We start from the raw sequence: 16,128 nt of genomic DNA on the forward strand, positions 1-16,128 counted from the left end.
GCGCCTCGTGGAATGCTTTAGCTTCCGTCTGTCTCCATGTCTGTGGCTCACATCTGAACTGTATATCATTATTCCTTATTTGAGCCTTTGGCCACCAAAATGGTCTTTTCCACACACTCTGATAACTGGGTTATTACGTTGTTCTTCTGGAGGCCCTGACACTTGATTGCCTTTCCGGGGGTCAAAAAGCTTTCTAGGGATAGTATGTACTCTTGGGCTTTCTAGGGATAGTATGTACTCTTGGGCTCCTTATGCCTCCTCCACCTTGACCATTTCCGCCAAGCCTTTAAAATCATCTAGAGTCAGGAGCAAGGGTCGGGTGTGGGCAGAGCACCGACTTCCAGCACTTAGAACACATGAATAACAACATGCACAAGCACCTGCCCTGCTGGAGTGTGTTACTGTATTTTACACTAAGAATCTTGATTTCTAGAGAAAGGCCTGAGAGACCAACCCCAGGGCAGGCATGAGACCACTGTAATCCCATGCTGCTGGCTTTCTTAGGACTCAGGCTCCCTCTGCAGCCTGATACCTGCTAGCATTCGCGATTCCAGCCACAAGCACTTAATCTGTCCTCAAGGAGTGTTTCAGTAGATGCTTGCTTCTGGGACTCAGAGTCCAAACTCAGTGGCTTTCTAATGGGGTTGAGCCTCACAGGAATGGTCATGTGTCTATAGAGCAGGATCTATAGACCCTAAGGATGCTGTGTAAGCCAAGTTTAGTCCCAGAAGAGGACAAGGGACTGCTGTGGTGCTGGTGGCCTCCCCGAGGAGAACACCAGAGCCGGGCCTGGTGGTGCAGGCCTTTAATCCCAGCACTCGAGAGGCAGAGGCAGGTGGATTTCTGAGTTCGAGGCCAGCCTGGTCTACCAAGTGAGTTCCAGGACAGCCAGGACTATACAGAGAAACCCTGTCTCGAAAAACCAAAAGAAAAAAAAAAAAAAAGAGGAGGCCACCAAAAATAGAACTACAACAGCAGGCTGGACACCCCCTGTTCCTCACCCCCACCCCAAGCCAGGTACTCATTTGAGCCTGGTAGAGTCTGGTGGTTCCAAATCCCTAACTAGCAGGATGCCCAGCCTCCACTCTCTGCACTGAAATTTCAGATGAATTTAGGGGACAGAAAGCTGCCATCAGGAGCAACAATCTGCTGTCACCAGCCGTTTGCACATCATGGCTAGGCCAGACCCCCCGGGGCCAGGCGGGACTAAGCAGGGGCAGATGCGCTGGTGAGATGAGACTCACCTGGTTCTTCTTCATGAACAGCTGCACAGTTTGCAGATTAGTGCCATAGTCAGCTGACTGAGCCAGTGGCAGCCTCTCTTCCACCCAGAGCTGCAGAGAGCAGAAGGCAGGGGGATAGCTGACAACAATCACAGACAGCCACCCTTTCCAGGACACCCACACAGAGCCAGACAAGGTGCTGCCTGGTTCTTCCCAACACCCCCCTTCGGATCTTGCCCCCATTTTACAGACAGGTATTTCAAACTGAGGTTCCAAATAACCTGTTCCTGATCCCAAAGTAGAATCTTGTTCCTAAAGCCTCCCCATCAGTACTAACAAGTGACTTGTAAGCTCCCGTTCACAAAGAATCCACCCCGATTTTCAATTTAACGAAATCTCTAAAGCAGCCCTATGAGATAAGGGGCAAGATGACCAGTCATCTGCTGCCAAAATTGCTCTGGGCAGCAGCCAGCTTCCCCTGCGGCAGCTGGCACCTCAGCCCCGGGGGGTAGGGAGGCTGCAGCCTGCGCACCGTCTCGTCCTCTAAGTCCCGGCTGATCTGTAGCTTGGCTTTGGACAATTCCAGCTGCTTCTTCCTCCTCCCCAGAGGTTCTAGAAGGTCTAGGAACCGCTTTTCGATGCTCATGTCCGTGTCTCCTGTCTCCGCTCCTAGCGAGGGCGCCTCAGCAAAAAGTTCCTCCAGCTCCTCCTTCCGCAAATTCACTTGTTCCTCCACTCGCTGGGACGTGAGAAACACTGTCAGTACTGTCTGTGATACCTGGAGGGTGTGCCTCCAGCCACCTACCCACCCGTCTTCCACCCTTCCTCTGAGGCCCATTTAAAGCACGGCCTCCCCCAAGAAGTCCCCCTGGTTGCTCCTCCTCAGTCTCCTGTATTTCTCATGAGCCTTTTTACTAGATTCCTGTCCTACCCAGCCAAGGGAAGGAGCCGGCTTCTGAATCAGGATGCATTTCTGTATGATACAAAGTCAAGCTAAGAGGAACAGAAGGCGCGCTTACTTTAAGGGTTCAGGTTGGCTCCCTAAGATCCCTTCTACACTGAGTGTACAGCTCACGTGCCTTCAACTTAGCCAACATCCGGTTGACAGTGGTGAGATCCTTGCCCAGGTCGTCTGATCGAAGCTGGTCCTCCATGGCACCGATCCATTTGTTAAGGTCGGCATGGGTCTGCAGGCGCAGGTCAGAGCTCCTCGCGGCGGAGAGTTGTTCCGCCTTCGCCTTGGCGGTGGTCTGCAGCTCCTCCCAGAGCTTGTGCAGGGCTTCCAGCCTGTCTGATACCACATCCTTGAACTGGGGCTTCTCTGCCATCAGCTGCCTCCCCTCCTGTGGGGGGAAGGAGCAGAGTTCACTCTGGGCTTCAGCAGCCTTGGAGGGGCCCCACTCCAGGCAGTTGCAAGAGAAATCCTGAGGGGAGGTTGGTAAGGCCCGGAATGAACACAGATCTAGGGTGAGGCCATACCAAAAATCACTCTGAAACTCTAAAGCTATCTACAGATGGGGGTGGGGCAGGGGAGCAAATGATTCAGAGAGATCCCAGCATAGGGGCTGACACTGAAAGAAAAAAATCAGATTCATTCAGGAGCCAGGCCTTTAACACCAGCACTCAGGAAGCTGAGGCAAGAGGAGAGTGAGTTGAAGGCTAACCTGACTTACAAAATAAACTAAAGGCTAACCTTGGCAACTTAGTGAGGTCCTGTCGCAAAATTTAAAAAATGAGAAGAGGGTAGTGTGGGGGAATCTAGCTGAATGGCAGAGGTTTAACCCCCAGTTACCCTCCTCCCAGGAAAGAAGGAAAGAAAAAGATCAAAATCTATCAGGAGTCAGTAGGGAGTGGTACATCGTAGTAATCCCTACACTCAGGAGGCTGAAGGGGGAAGATCGTGAGTTTGAGAGCAGCCTGGGGTACAGAGCAAAATTCTGTTTCATTAAAAAAAATTAATAATAAATACACTAATAAACAAATCAGATCCAGGTACTCACAGCGAGGGAACATCCTCTTACACATTCAGAAGTCACGCTTTCACCTCAGAGAGAGGTTGGTCACCAAGGCTGCCTGACCTGGTTTCCCCTGTATAAATGCCTGTGTTTTGGGTGTGGACAATGTGATGGGACTTGGCTCTAAGCATATATATATATTCTATTAATGGTGGTTAGGATCATCAATGGCTTCCCAATCGTCACACACTCTCCTAAGTGTTTTCTCTGCCTGCAAGCACACAGCGCTCCCAGCTGGGTCGGTGAGAGCTATTGTCCCGGTTTCAGGGAGAAAGAACTGAGCAGGGAAGAGAACTGAGTCTGGTTCCCAGAGCGATGCCCTAAGCACTATTAGGCACGGCTTCATGCGGACACTGAGCCTACTTCTTCCTGGACAGCCACAGCAGGGAAAGCAAAGGAATAGGTCCCCTAAGTGGAACCCCCGCCACACTCTGACCTGGGCCACGGGCGAGCCTGATACAGGTGGCTCCCACAGTTTCATTTACAAGGGCCCCGTGGATGGCTGCTTCCTGCTAGCCTTTGCCCAACCAAACAATGGAGAGCACAATACCAGAAGGCTAACAGAAATGACTGCTGGCTGCTGGACCCTAGCTATTCTGACCAGACTTAAGGAGCCTAGCTACAGCAAGAACACTAAAGGTTTCATTTCCATGGCCAAGCTCTCCACTGTCCAGGAAGCTTCAGGGCAGCTTCTGTGTCCCGGATGAAGCCTGGGCCACAGGTACTTAGCTCGGTACTATCACCCGACTGCCTACTTACTGCATCAATATTCTCAAGCCACCCTTGGTGTGAAGCCAGCTCTGCCATAAATGCCTGGTGTTTCATCCATTTGTTGTGAAGGTTGCGAGCTTCATCATAGGAGACGTCTGGAGATGTCAGCAGCTTGTCATTGATCCAGAGAGTGAGCTGTGGGTAGAAAGAGTGAGCCCTGTGGTTTCTGAGTATACGTCCAGGAGGTCAAAGGGTTACCGTGTCTTCCTTACTAGAGCATGTGGGGTGTGAGAGAGTTTGTTCTTTCCATACTTCTAGGACCTAGGACAGGCCTGAGGCATTGCAGTAACTCAGTACACTCTTAGTAGATAGGTAGATGGATTAATCCATCTGATAGTGGGGTGATAAATGATTAATAAACAGCAAGGAAATGTTACATGAGGAAGAGGTTAAAGGCAACTATAATTAATAAGGGGAAGGGGGAGTTGTGTGTCTGATATTGTCAAGATGTCCTAGCCTCATGCCAATCCTGGCTGGTCAAGGGCACAGCAGATGGAAACAGAGTGATATGGGCCGAGAGGAAGGCCCGAGGGGAGAGTAAGGAGTCGGAGAAAGATATGTAGCACACCGGAAGTGTCATCAGCAGACTCTCTCCTAAGTTCCCACCCACCTGCCCTCGGGGGCCTAGCAATCTGCACCAGGACCAAGACTTGTTCCACAATTCTAGGGCCCAGTACAAAATGAAGGTGCTCAAAAAAGCGTTACGGATTTCGAGTCAGCACCAACAGGGCATTACATAAGAGCACTGCGTGTGGATGAATACGAGACCCCATAGCCTTGCAGGTAGCCTTGTCCAGGCTTAGGTGACTCCAACCCAGAATGTTCGCAGACCACTCCTTGTCTTAGATTGGGCAAATCCAAGGATGACTTCAGCCTTAGAGGCTGAGGGTAGAAAAGAACTGTGGAACAGAAGGTGTCGAGGAGTACCGAGTTAAGTACCCTAAGTCCCCAGCTCATGTAATGCCGACACTCTTGACACAGGAGTCCTTCAGACTGAAATCTTAGGAGCACCCTGTCTGTTGGCCTCACCTCCTTGCAGTTCTGGAGGAAGTTCTGCAACTCTAGGTTGTCCTTTAGAAGAACTGTAGCCTCCTGGGCCTTCTCATTGTTCTTCTTGTGCCTGGGAAGTCAAAGGAAGTCACACTAGCACCAAGCCCGGGGCCCTTGCCCGGTGTAGCAGACGGTCATGGACCTAAGGGTACCTGTCTTCAATCAGCTGCACCTTCTCCTTGATCTTGTTCGAATACAGGTTGCCCTCAGTCACCAGCTTGCTGCCAGAGTCCACAGGGCTCAGGACCTTATCTCGGTTGTTTTCCATAGACACCAAGAAATCCTCAAACTTTCGGATGCCCGCCTCTGCAGCTGCCAGGGAGTCCGGAGGCTCCAGGTGAGCCAGAGTGTATTCCTGTTAAGGTAAAGTTTCCAGAGGAGGCCTGAGGGTGAGCTAAGCAAGGGCGCCACAGGCAGCTGTGCGGGTTACAGGGCAATGCAAAGATAAGGAAGGCTCTGTTTCCCAGGCCTGGCCTCCTCCTCCCACCTGGGCAGCAAGCATGGGCAGTGGTGAGAGCTACGGAGAGGGTAGCAATGCAGGGTAAAGTCCACTACTCTAGCTTCCAAATGACCCAAAGCAAGACAGTTTGGGACATGGGACCGGAGGCATGTGATAAGGAAAGAACACAGACGATTTCCTTTAATTGGTGACTATGAAGAGCTCACCACTAGTGAAGTCTCCTGAGAGACACACCTGACCCAGCCCTGTATGCTTCTTCCTACCTGGTTGCTGAGGATGGCTTCAGCCTGCTTGGCATCTTTCTGGAACTCCTGGAAGCCCAGGCACTGGTTGAGCGTGTTCCCTCGGCTCTCCCACATCCGGCGCAGAGCATCCCAGTCAGTATCTAGGCCCTCTAGCCGCTGGCCCAGAAGCTGGTAATCTGGGTCAGTCTGGCCTTCGATCACTTTCTCCCCAGAGGCTTTGACCCTATGGTAATCATCTCTGTGTGCATCAATCTCTTCCTTAATGGCTGCATGCTGTTGTAGGAGCTGCTCCGCCTCTGGGAGTGACTCAGGCATGTCCTCAGAGGCCACTGCCTTTTGGGCCATCGACAACCAGGCCTTGAAGTCATCCAGATCTTGCAGGAAAGCCTGCAGCTTGCTGGCCTCGCCTAAGGAGAGCTCCTGACCTTGCAAGGCATCTTGCAGGCCCTTCCACAGCTTCTCCACATCTGCTTGCCGCTGGCCAATGTCCTCTTTCTGCTCAGGGTGTGACTCCATCAAGTACTGGGACTCCCGTTCCAGGGCACTCACACGATCCCGGATGGCCAACACATCCCGCTCCAACCCTGACAACTTCCGCTGGATGGCAATGACACCTGCCAGGTCCTGCCCCAAGTCCTTGGTAGATTCCACAACCTTCGTCTTGTCCATGATCCACTTGCTGGTCTCCTCACAGTCTACACAGTAATTGTTTACTCGGAGAGCTGAGTTCACAGCCTCTCTCTGCTCTGACACCACTGCCTGGAAGGCCTGCCACCTGCCAGAGGAGACACAGGACCAAGGGAGAATGGATACCACACCGTTCCCAGAGGAGACACAGAACGAGGGGTTCCCTTTCCCTATTTCCCATCAGTCTTCCCCCAAAGACCTCATATATTACAAAATAAACAAACAAAATATAATATATAATTTAACTGCAGGTAAACAAAAATTAACTTGTCCCATTTTACCCAAGATATACCTAACAGAGAACCTGACGTTCTTGACTCTCAGAAGTCAAGCAATGATGTGGTCCTAGCCATACATAATGTTCAGTTGAACTTCAGGTAACTACCAACAGTCTGGGATCTATGATGGCTAGGCTTCTGGCTAGCATGAAGGCAAATACGTATTTAGCAGGAACTGCGCTGTGGGTTTTGCCGGTTGCCAGAGCTGGAAGTATCAGGTGTGATGCTGGGGTAGGAACGAGCAGTGGCAGCGGCTGACACTCCCAGCAGTCAGCCCTGTGACCACAGGAGACACAACCAACCCCACAGAGTGCATGCTGCTAAGCTAGGTGTGTAGCAGCTTTGAGCTGCCTAGACTGGTTCCTGACTCTTAGTCTCGGTAAGCCTCCTGCTTTAGTGTCCAGAGTAGCCAGGATTAGTGCCACAGTGCCTGGTCATAGGTATGTGTGCATGTGTGTGTGTGCGTGTGTGGTGTCTGTGCCCATGTGTGTATACAGGCATGCTCCCCTGTGTGCGTTAAGTGGAGGCCACAGGAGGATGTCAGGGGTTTTCCTCTGTCAGTCCCCATCTTACTTTTTGAGACAGTCTCTCACTAGACCTTAGTATGCGGTTTTGGTGAGGCCAGCTGGCTGGCAGTGCCAGCTGCCTGTCTCTACCCCACCCCACCTCCATGCTGGGAATACAATCGCAGGTAGCCATGGCTGTTTTTTTTATGTGAGTGTTAGGGGTCTGAATTCTGGTCCTCTTACTCACAGAGCGAGCTCTGTCCGTTACCCACTCACCCCTGGTCCTCTTACTCACAGAGCGAGCTCTGTCCGTTACCCACTCACCCCTGGTCCTCTTACTCACAGAGCGAGCTCTGTCCGTTACCCGCTCACCCCTGCCAATGCGCTCCCTGCTTATGATGCCAACCACTCACAGTTCATCAGGTTCTACCCTGCCCCAAGTCAGAGACGCTCTTTATACCATTTCCCCCGAGTTTTAGAGATGTTGGAAATACCTAGAAAGCTCACATTATTAACTTCAAGAATGCTTCAGGACAGTCCCTAGCTTCTCTAGGGAAAGTGTGAAAATGCCCAGGGCCACACTCAAAGTGCCCTAGGGCCTGAACGCAAAACAAAAACAAAAGAGGCCTGGTGAAAAGAGAAAGGGGGCAACGAGAGAGAGAGAGAGAGAGAGAGAGAGAGAGAGAGAGAGAGAGAGAGAACTCCAGGAGGGACTGCCACGGCAATGCACAGTGACAGCCACCTTCAGGCGCAATGCTGCTATGAAATCGGGAAACATACTGAGGTCTGGCAAACGTGCTGGAGTCTCCCATTAGTCTGCAGCATCCAGTAAACCTCTTTAGAAGACTCTTTAGATGCGTTGCCTGTCAGCCAGGACAACTGGAGACACCTCCTTCGGGGACTTCCTTACACATTGCTCACCGTTTGAAAAACAGCACAGGAAAGTAAACTGAATGCTTGTGTGGTGGTTTGAATGAGAAACTCCTCACCCCTACCCCACCACCCGCAGCTCAGGTATCTGGACAGTTGGTCCCCAGTTGGTGGCACAGTCTGGGAGGAGTTATGGAACCTCTGAAAGGATGAACCTTGTTTGAGGAAGTATATCACTTTGGACAGACTTCCCGTTCACTCTTTCTGTTTAGCGCTTAGGGTTTAGAATATGAGCTCCCAGTTTCCTATTCCTGCTGCTTCCCACTAGGCCCAAACCAGCACTTTTAGAAATTTGCTTTTCTAAATTGCCTTGGTCTGGTATTCTATCACCACAGCAGAAAAGTAACAGAGATTGGCTGCTGCTCTGAAAAACTCAACCACGATGGTTTTTTTGTTTGTTTGTTTGTTTGTTTTGTTTTTTGAAAGAATGTGGAAGACTTTGGAATTTAGGACTAGAAAAGCAGTAGGATGTTGTTAGAGCCTAACAAGCCATTTTAGGAGGAGCCTGGAAGACAGCGGTGCTGAGAGCCACTCGGACTACAGAGGTCCAGCCCAAGAGGTTTCAGAGGAAAGCCTGGGCGGGAACTGCATCAGGCTCCCAGACCGTTCCTGTATTAACTTGGCAAATGTCCAAGTCGTGAGAACTTCCCTGAGGCTAAATTTAAAAGTAATGACCTAATTTCTTCGATGAAGGAAATGCCAAGACTAGATGTCTGCTCAGTCTGTGGCCTAGGCATTACTGATAGTCCTGGGCAGCTCTGCAACGAAAGAGAGCAAGTGGGGCAGAAAGAAATACAAAATGCATGGTTTAGAGAGAAAGGAGCGCCAGTAGGCTTGATGTTCTGAAGAGGGCAGTGTGGAAGGGGTTGCTAAGGAGACTGGTGCCATATAGAGAGGCTTTGCTGCACTGGAATAAGGAAAAGGGCACCCTCAGGGCAAGACTCCACCCTGCTAAATTCCCAACTTGTGAAGAGAGCTGAAAGAATGTGTGTGTGTGTGTGTGTGTGTGTGTGTGTGTTGTTTGTTTGTTTTGGCTCCTAGAAAGCCACTGCTAAACTGGGCACTGGTTGTGCTTGCCTTTAAGCCCAGCTCTCAGAAGGCAGAGGCAGGCAGATCTGAGTTCGAGGCCAGCCTGATCTCTAAAGAGTTTCAGAACAGTGAGGGCTACACAGAGAAACCCTGTCTCAAAAAACAAAACAAAACTAAACAAAAAACAACAATAACAACAAAAAGTGTTGCCTGTGGGCGGATCTCTGAGGTCAAGGACAGGTTTCTATAGTGTGTTACACAACAGCCAGGGCTGCACAAAGAAACCCCGTGTCAAAAAACCACACACACACAATTCTTCCCTGACCCTCCACCCCCACCCCCATGAGCCCTAACGCTTAAACAGCAGGCATCAGGGCCCATTCCAAGCTGGTAGCCTAACTTGGCAGTGCCATCATGTGACACACTGACTTTAGAGATACAAAGAAGGCAAGAACGAAGAATTTGAGGAGTCTTCCTCCATTGTATCAAAGAGCAGCTGACTCTAGGGCCCTATGACAGGGGAAGCCCTAATTGGCTGCCCTGAGAAGACAAGCTTAAGAGGTCATTACATGAAGCTGTGAAAAAGAAGCCTGGGTTGCAATGGAAACCCCAAGATGGTGGAGATGCCAAGAGCTACACACAGGAAGTAGAACCAGCCTAAGGGGGAGAAGCACGCTGCAGAGCAGGGCTGGCGGGATGGCGCCTAAAGCCCCTGAGCTCTCTCAGACTGGACATCGAGCTATAGGGTTTGGAGTTCGCCCTGTCGGGTTTCGCTTTGGCCCAATGTTTCTTCACTGTGCCCTTCTGGAATAGAGATGCATATTCTGTGCCATTACATGTAGGAATTATATATTTTGATTTTTTTTTTCAGGGGTTACGCTTAAGAGATTGCCTTGAGTCTCAGAAGAGACTGTGAAGTTTAAAACAGCGTTGAGACTCAGGGGTGATGGGGACTTTTGAAGTGGGACCGAATGCATTTTGTACTAGGATAAGGCATGAGTCTCTGGGGTCATGGAGTAGGATGTGGTGATCTGAGTGAGAACTGTCCCGCATATGCCTGGGCATCTAACTGTGGCCCCCAGCTGGTGGCACTGTCTCGGGGAGACTGTGGGACCACTGGGGGGCTTGTTCTCCTTCCTGTCTGCTCCCCCTGTTTTGTGCTTGATAATGACGAACGATGAAGCTCCTGGCGTATGCATTTGCTACACATCGCTTCTCACTGTTATTCTGGGGCATGTGTTCCTCTTGTACTGTTTTCTTGTAAGCAGTATGCGGTGCTGCCCAGTCCCAGCCTCACAGACTTTGTGTTTGTCATCATTTCATGGCATCGCTTTCCTGATGTTTGATGAGGAAAACCTCGTCTGTTTTTTCTGATGGTGGTCCTGGGGATTCAACTTGTGCACACTAACTACACTTGAACCTACAATCCCAACCTCATCTCATGCTGTTTTGTTCACTACGGCCTGGAAGTAACAGAGTATGCATCATATGTGTAGGAGGTGATGGTCCTGAGCAGTACTGGTCCTGTCAGTACTCTATGATGTTCACACAGCGGCAAAACTACCAAAACACATTTCCCTGGTGTTAAGCTTTCAGAACTGTAATTATAAATACAAGGTAAGAGGAGCTGGAGAGATGCCTGAGTAGTTAGAGCACTGGCTGCTCTTGCAGAGGACCTGGGTTCAGTTCCCAGCACCCACATAGCAACCCGCAAACGTTTCTAGCTCCAGTTCCACAAAATCTAATCCTCTGCCCTCTGAGGGTACAGGTATGAATATGGCAAACACACACAGACACACACACAGACACACACACACACACAGACACACACACACACACACAGGCTCATACACACAAAAATTAATACACCTTTAAAAAAATAAATGAAAGGTTGGATGTTAAGCTTAAGCCAGTACAAAGGAGGGAGGGAGTATTTCAACGGCAGATGAGTCTGTCTGGGCTAAGCACGGCCAGGCTTTGGAATACATAGTTGAAAGAGAAGCACACTGAGAGACAGGATCAGAGAAGTGGCCCTGAGGAGGAGGTACAAAATGAGTGTGAGATGAACCGGGCAGGTCTTGCTGTCTCTGCGGAGCTAAGCCAGAATCAGAGACAGACTTCCATCCTTCCGCATCAGCCCAAACATCCTAAATGAGAGAGCTGCCCCACACAGGGTGTGCCAGCCCCACATGGGGTGTGCCAGCCCCACACAGGGTGTGCCAGCCCCACAGTAAAGGAGCCTCCCCTTCTCTGCTGAACTGGATGGATTTTCAGCCCTCCCTCCACTCTTACACTTAACAGAAACTATCTCATCACCCCACGCCTCAGCTCTTTTCAAACTCGAGAATGGCGACTGCCTTCAAGTTTTTTGCTTGAGGCGGGGCACAGCTTAGCCACGGTAGGTGTCAGCATGCCGTGACTATAAAGCATTGCAGAGCTGGCAAGTTCTTCCTGCCTGGAAGTTTCCCATCTAACTGCTTCACTTGAACAGCAGCTCAGCCCCTCCCCCCTTCTCTTCCTCTCCCACTCTCACTTAGTGCCTACAAGCCTGGTGAACAGGCACCCCTCAGTATAAGCATCAGAGTTGCAGGCCCCATCCTCGGATGGTGAGATAAATGGTCAGCCCCCTTCCAGTGGCTCTAGAACATTCTGCTCAGCTTGAGGTTCCTGACGGGCTCCCAGCAGTCCCCAGAGGGCCAGCCTATTTCTTCACAGCTGACTCTTCCCTACGTGAACTGCCTTAGGCAGTAGGCGGGAGGGGCTATGGTTAGGAGGCCGGAGTGACCACGTGGCAGTGCGTGTGCAGAGGATGCAAGCATTTGCGCTGTCCTCAAAGATCCTCCAGGAACTAATGAGCAATTACGCCCTGCTCTGAAAGCAGCCCCACTCCAAAGGCTCCTCAGGGCCTGCTTTTTGTTCCTGCGTGGAACTTGCTCAAGGCTCCCTGCTAATTCTCCTCACTCCAGCCAGTCATATTATTGATGCTGCATTTTGGCACAGGCAGGGACATTTCTTTTACGGACAGTACTTAAGAACTCTCAGAAAGCAATTTTCCATGTCCAGGAATGTCTGGGGAAATATGGCACAAGAACACGTGACCTACCCTAGCTATCTGCACACTGAGAATGTCCCTTTTATCATAAGTGCATGGACACAGGCCTTCATGCCCAGACACAGCTTTCAAAGCTCCACCAACACTCTCCTCCCTGGTGCTTACAATGGCATCGACGTCCCCGCTTCCTGCTGCAGCCCCATACTAGCAACCAGGTTGGCAGAGAAAGACCGGAATGTTTAAAGCTCAGGCCATTTCCCTAGGTGTGTGTCAGGTGCTAGTAGAAACCCTCTCACACACACCCCACCCCTGCCCTGCCCACTCCCCACCTCTTGTTCAGGCTCACACTCCCCCCTACCCCACCCCTGCCCTGCCCACCCCCCCACCTCTTGTTCAGGGTCCTGATATTGTTTCACCTCCCCACTGCGCGGGTGGCCGCTCTCTACCAGGTTGTTGGCGGCAAGGTTCACACCATCAATCTGCGCCATCAAGGTCTTCATCTCCTGGTCCAGGATGTCAAACCTGAGACGGACAGAGAACAGGGGCAGTGAGCAGCGGCAGGCCCTCTGGTGTCCCGTGTTTCCCACTCTCCAGATATGGAGTTCTGGCTTCCTCCCTCTACATCCTGAATGCTTTGTCTCCAGGAGGGAAGAAAGGAGGCAGATATGCTGGTATACACTGATTTTTAGTTCAATGGATTCAATTTTACGCCTTAGTATTTCTGAACCAAGTTAGGAGCCAGTTCCTTACTATACAGCCAACAGCTCCATAGAGAAGTGCAAAGCAGTGCAGGCTCTAAAGGGCTTATAGTGTTGGGGTTGCAAAGGAGTCAGTCACCCCAAGGGCCATCTGCCATTCCTGCTATTCTACTCTAGTTCTGCTACCAAGAAATGCTGCTCCAAAGACTCCCGTCCCTAGTCAGAAGCTCTGTTCCTGAGAAGGGTAAGGAGAGACGCTGAGGGAAGAAAGCCAACTTTCCCAGACAAGAGTCCAACACCCTCCAGCACAGCGGTTCTCAACCTGTGGGTCACAACCCCTCTGGGAGTCAAATGACCCTTTCACAGGACAGGGGTCGCCTAAGACCATCTGAAAACACAAATGTTTACATTACAATTCCTAACAGTAGCAAAATTGTAGTTATGAAGCAGCAAAAAAAAAATAATAATAATTTTATGTTTGGGATGGCTACAACACGAGGGACTGGATTAAAGGGTCGCAGCGTCAAGGAGGTTGAGAACCACTGCTCTAACATCAGTGTAGGACCACCTTGGCGCTACTCCAGGGAACTCCTGCTCCATGAGGCTTGGATTCTGTGCTAGGCTGTTGAGAGGCTGCAAAGACTGAATACCCCACCCCCTCCACAGCTGGAACATGCCCCTTCTCCATCACCTCACCACTCCTTCCTTCTCAGACCCTTCCATAGCCCGAGTACCCCATTCACCTACAGTCTGAGCTTGTCTCCTAACCACAGCGGAAGCACCCCTCCATCCAGTGCCTTAGCACCCCCCTCCTCAGCCTGAGCGTGCCACCCCTCCCCAGCAAGGTTCACCCCCCTCCACAGCATGAACACACCCCCAGACCGCATCCAAGGTGCTATGGGCTCAGAATACCAGAAGTCAGAGTGGCTTTGGAAACCTGTGGTTTATGAACTGGTCTCTCTGGCTTAGGGTCTAGCACAGAGAGTTAGAGGTGACAGAATCCCAGCCTCTCAGCCCCATGTCCACAGCACCTCCACTTTTCCTGCATTCCAATGCTCAGAATTCATCTGTCGCTGAGAAGTAATTGAATAATATATTTTTTAAAAATCCCCTTTGTCTCCAGAACTATGAAGTCCAGTGGATGAAGAGTCAGAGGCCCTGAAGGCAGACCAGAACTCAACTCCTCATGCCTGCTCTATGTAACTGAGGAGGGTCTAGCGGTGGGAGGTGACCCTTGGGTGGGGGACGAGCAAAGGCTGCGCTGCCTGACCTGTGCTGCACCACCTCCAGATCCTCCAGTGTGTTTGGGATATCCATCTGGTCCAGCCACTTCCCCTTCTCCGTCATCCACAGCTCACAGGCATCTGACTCCCCAAACACGGTGTACAAGTCCAGAGCTTCCTGCAGCTTGTGTCCACGCAGTTCTGCCTGGGTCAGCACCTGCTGGTAGAGCTTCCTGAGTGCCTGGAGTCGGTTTGTCACATCTGGGGACTCTCGAAACTCCTCGGGGAAGCCCTGGGTTTGGTGCTCCAAGTGCTCCATCACCCCTCGGCTCTCCTCCAGCTCCTCCAGGAACTCCTTGTGCTTCTTTCCCAGGGCCCTCGTGGCTCCTTCATCTTGCCCTACATCTTCACCAGAGAGCAGCCGGTGAGCGTCTTGCAGCCAAGCCTTCAGGTCGTCTGCATCACCTTGGAACTGGAAGAAGTTTTCCGCATCCTGCAGGTCTTTCTTACGAAAGGCAGCGAGCTCTTTCAGGTGGTCCCACTGAGCCGACACTTCTTTGACACGGGTCTCGATCTGTGGATGTCCAAACTGCTTTTGTGCAACCATGTCGTCAGCCTCTTGGAAGATCTGTTTCAGATGGGCATCCAGCCCACGGAGCTCATCCTCAAAGGCCTTGTGCTTGCGCTGTAAGATGAGCACGCTGGTCAGGTCCTTGCCATAGTCCAGGGAGGAGTAGATCTGCTCCTTCTCCTTGATCCAGCTTTCGGCCTCATCCATCTCCCAGAAGAACTTCCAGAGTCGCTTAGACTGCTCCAACTGAGCCTTCCGTCCGGCTGCCATGTTGCTCAGTTCACTGAAGCACTGCTCTAGGTGGCTGACGCGGTCCTGGATGACCTGGGGGTCACAAGGCTGATACCCTGGAGGAAGAGGGGGAGGAAGACAAAGAAGGGATTTATTTATAGGCAAATTTCAGGTCAGGGCCACACAATGGCAAAGCTTCCACTTTTCACGGTCTTGGGGACCTTGTGTGTGGCCAAATGCTTGGCCACTGAGCTATGTCTTCTAGCCCTGTGGGATTTGAGCCATGGATTCTCAGTTACTCAAAGGACAGGCCAGAGGGATGAAGGAAGAGGCAGAATTCTCAGAGGATGGGGGGGGGGGCAGCATCAGAGGCCTCGATGGAGCGAGCACCCTTTGCCTCACCTTTCCCCTCAGTGAACTGCAAGGTGGCCGCTGTGATGGCCTTCACTTTGTCCCCTTGGATGGCAATGTCGGCCTCCATTAGCTTGTGCTTCTGCAGCAGGTCTTCAACCTCTAACAAGTGCTTCCCAAATTCAGCAGACAAGATGTGAGCCTGTCAAGGGACAAGGAACCAGGACAAGTGAAGAGGAAGGCCACCTCCTTAGGGTGTGTGCCTGCGTCCTAGTCAGGAAGACGCGGATACAGCAGGGATGTGGCTGCTGCTTGGGACCAGAGATGCTACAGAGTAGGATTTCCTACAAAAGGGTGCCCTCTGGACTCTTCCATGCAGTGTCCTACAAAGTCTCAAACTTCACACTCATCTGCATCATTCGTTTCAAGGTCTGGAGCCTGGGCATGTTTATTTTTAGAAAGCTTGTGGTCAATTTCACGCTTATTTTCACCCAACACCTCCTGCATCAGAGGGAGAGAATCCAGACTTCTCTGGTTTCCCATGCAGAGTAGTTCTAGATTCCAACCAGAATCAAAGCCCAATTACTCAGAGCCTGATCCTGTGGGCTTCTCATTACAGTCTATCTAATTCCTCTAGGTTGATGCTTGTATAACCAAAGATCCCTGGGTCATTGGTAATATTGTGAACATGGGTCAGTGACATTTTTGTCCTTTCTCCTCTGTGATTTAGAGATGTGACTGGAGGCAGGTATTTAAGGACGCATCTGCTGACTACAGAATGGGGTGTGGGGAGGGCAGCGTTGGCGCC

At 51.2% G+C, this 16,128-nt stretch overlaps 1 protein-coding gene across 1 annotated transcript in view; it reads right to left on the reverse strand.

The window, feature by feature from the left end:
• Sptb (spectrin beta, erythrocytic) overlaps positions 1-16,128 on the reverse strand; it is a 128,314-nt gene that overhangs the window by 28,172 nt on the left and 84,014 nt on the right. The window contains exons 13-23 of the mRNA XM_029540685.1: positions 15,372-15,522; positions 14,215-15,085; positions 12,633-12,768; positions 12,576-12,577; positions 5,783-6,539; positions 5,212-5,414; positions 5,039-5,129; positions 3,998-4,144; positions 2,303-2,566; positions 1,756-1,962; positions 1,245-1,334 (exon numbers count right to left, since the gene is read on the reverse strand). Coding sequence (XP_029396545.1) covers positions 1,245-1,334; positions 1,756-1,962; positions 2,303-2,566; positions 3,998-4,144; positions 5,039-5,129; positions 5,212-5,414; positions 5,783-6,539; positions 12,576-12,577; positions 12,633-12,768; positions 14,215-15,085; positions 15,372-15,522 — 2,919 coding nt within the window. The remainder of the gene's footprint in view (positions 1-1,244; positions 1,335-1,755; positions 1,963-2,302; positions 2,567-3,997; positions 4,145-5,038; positions 5,130-5,211; positions 5,415-5,782; positions 6,540-12,575; positions 12,578-12,632; positions 12,769-14,214; positions 15,086-15,371; positions 15,523-16,128) is intronic.

This window comes from Mus pahari, chromosome 7, assembly GCF_900095145.1.
Source record: "Mus pahari chromosome 7, PAHARI_EIJ_v1.1, whole genome shotgun sequence".
Lineage (NCBI taxonomy): Eukaryota > Metazoa > Chordata > Mammalia > Rodentia > Muridae > Mus > Mus pahari.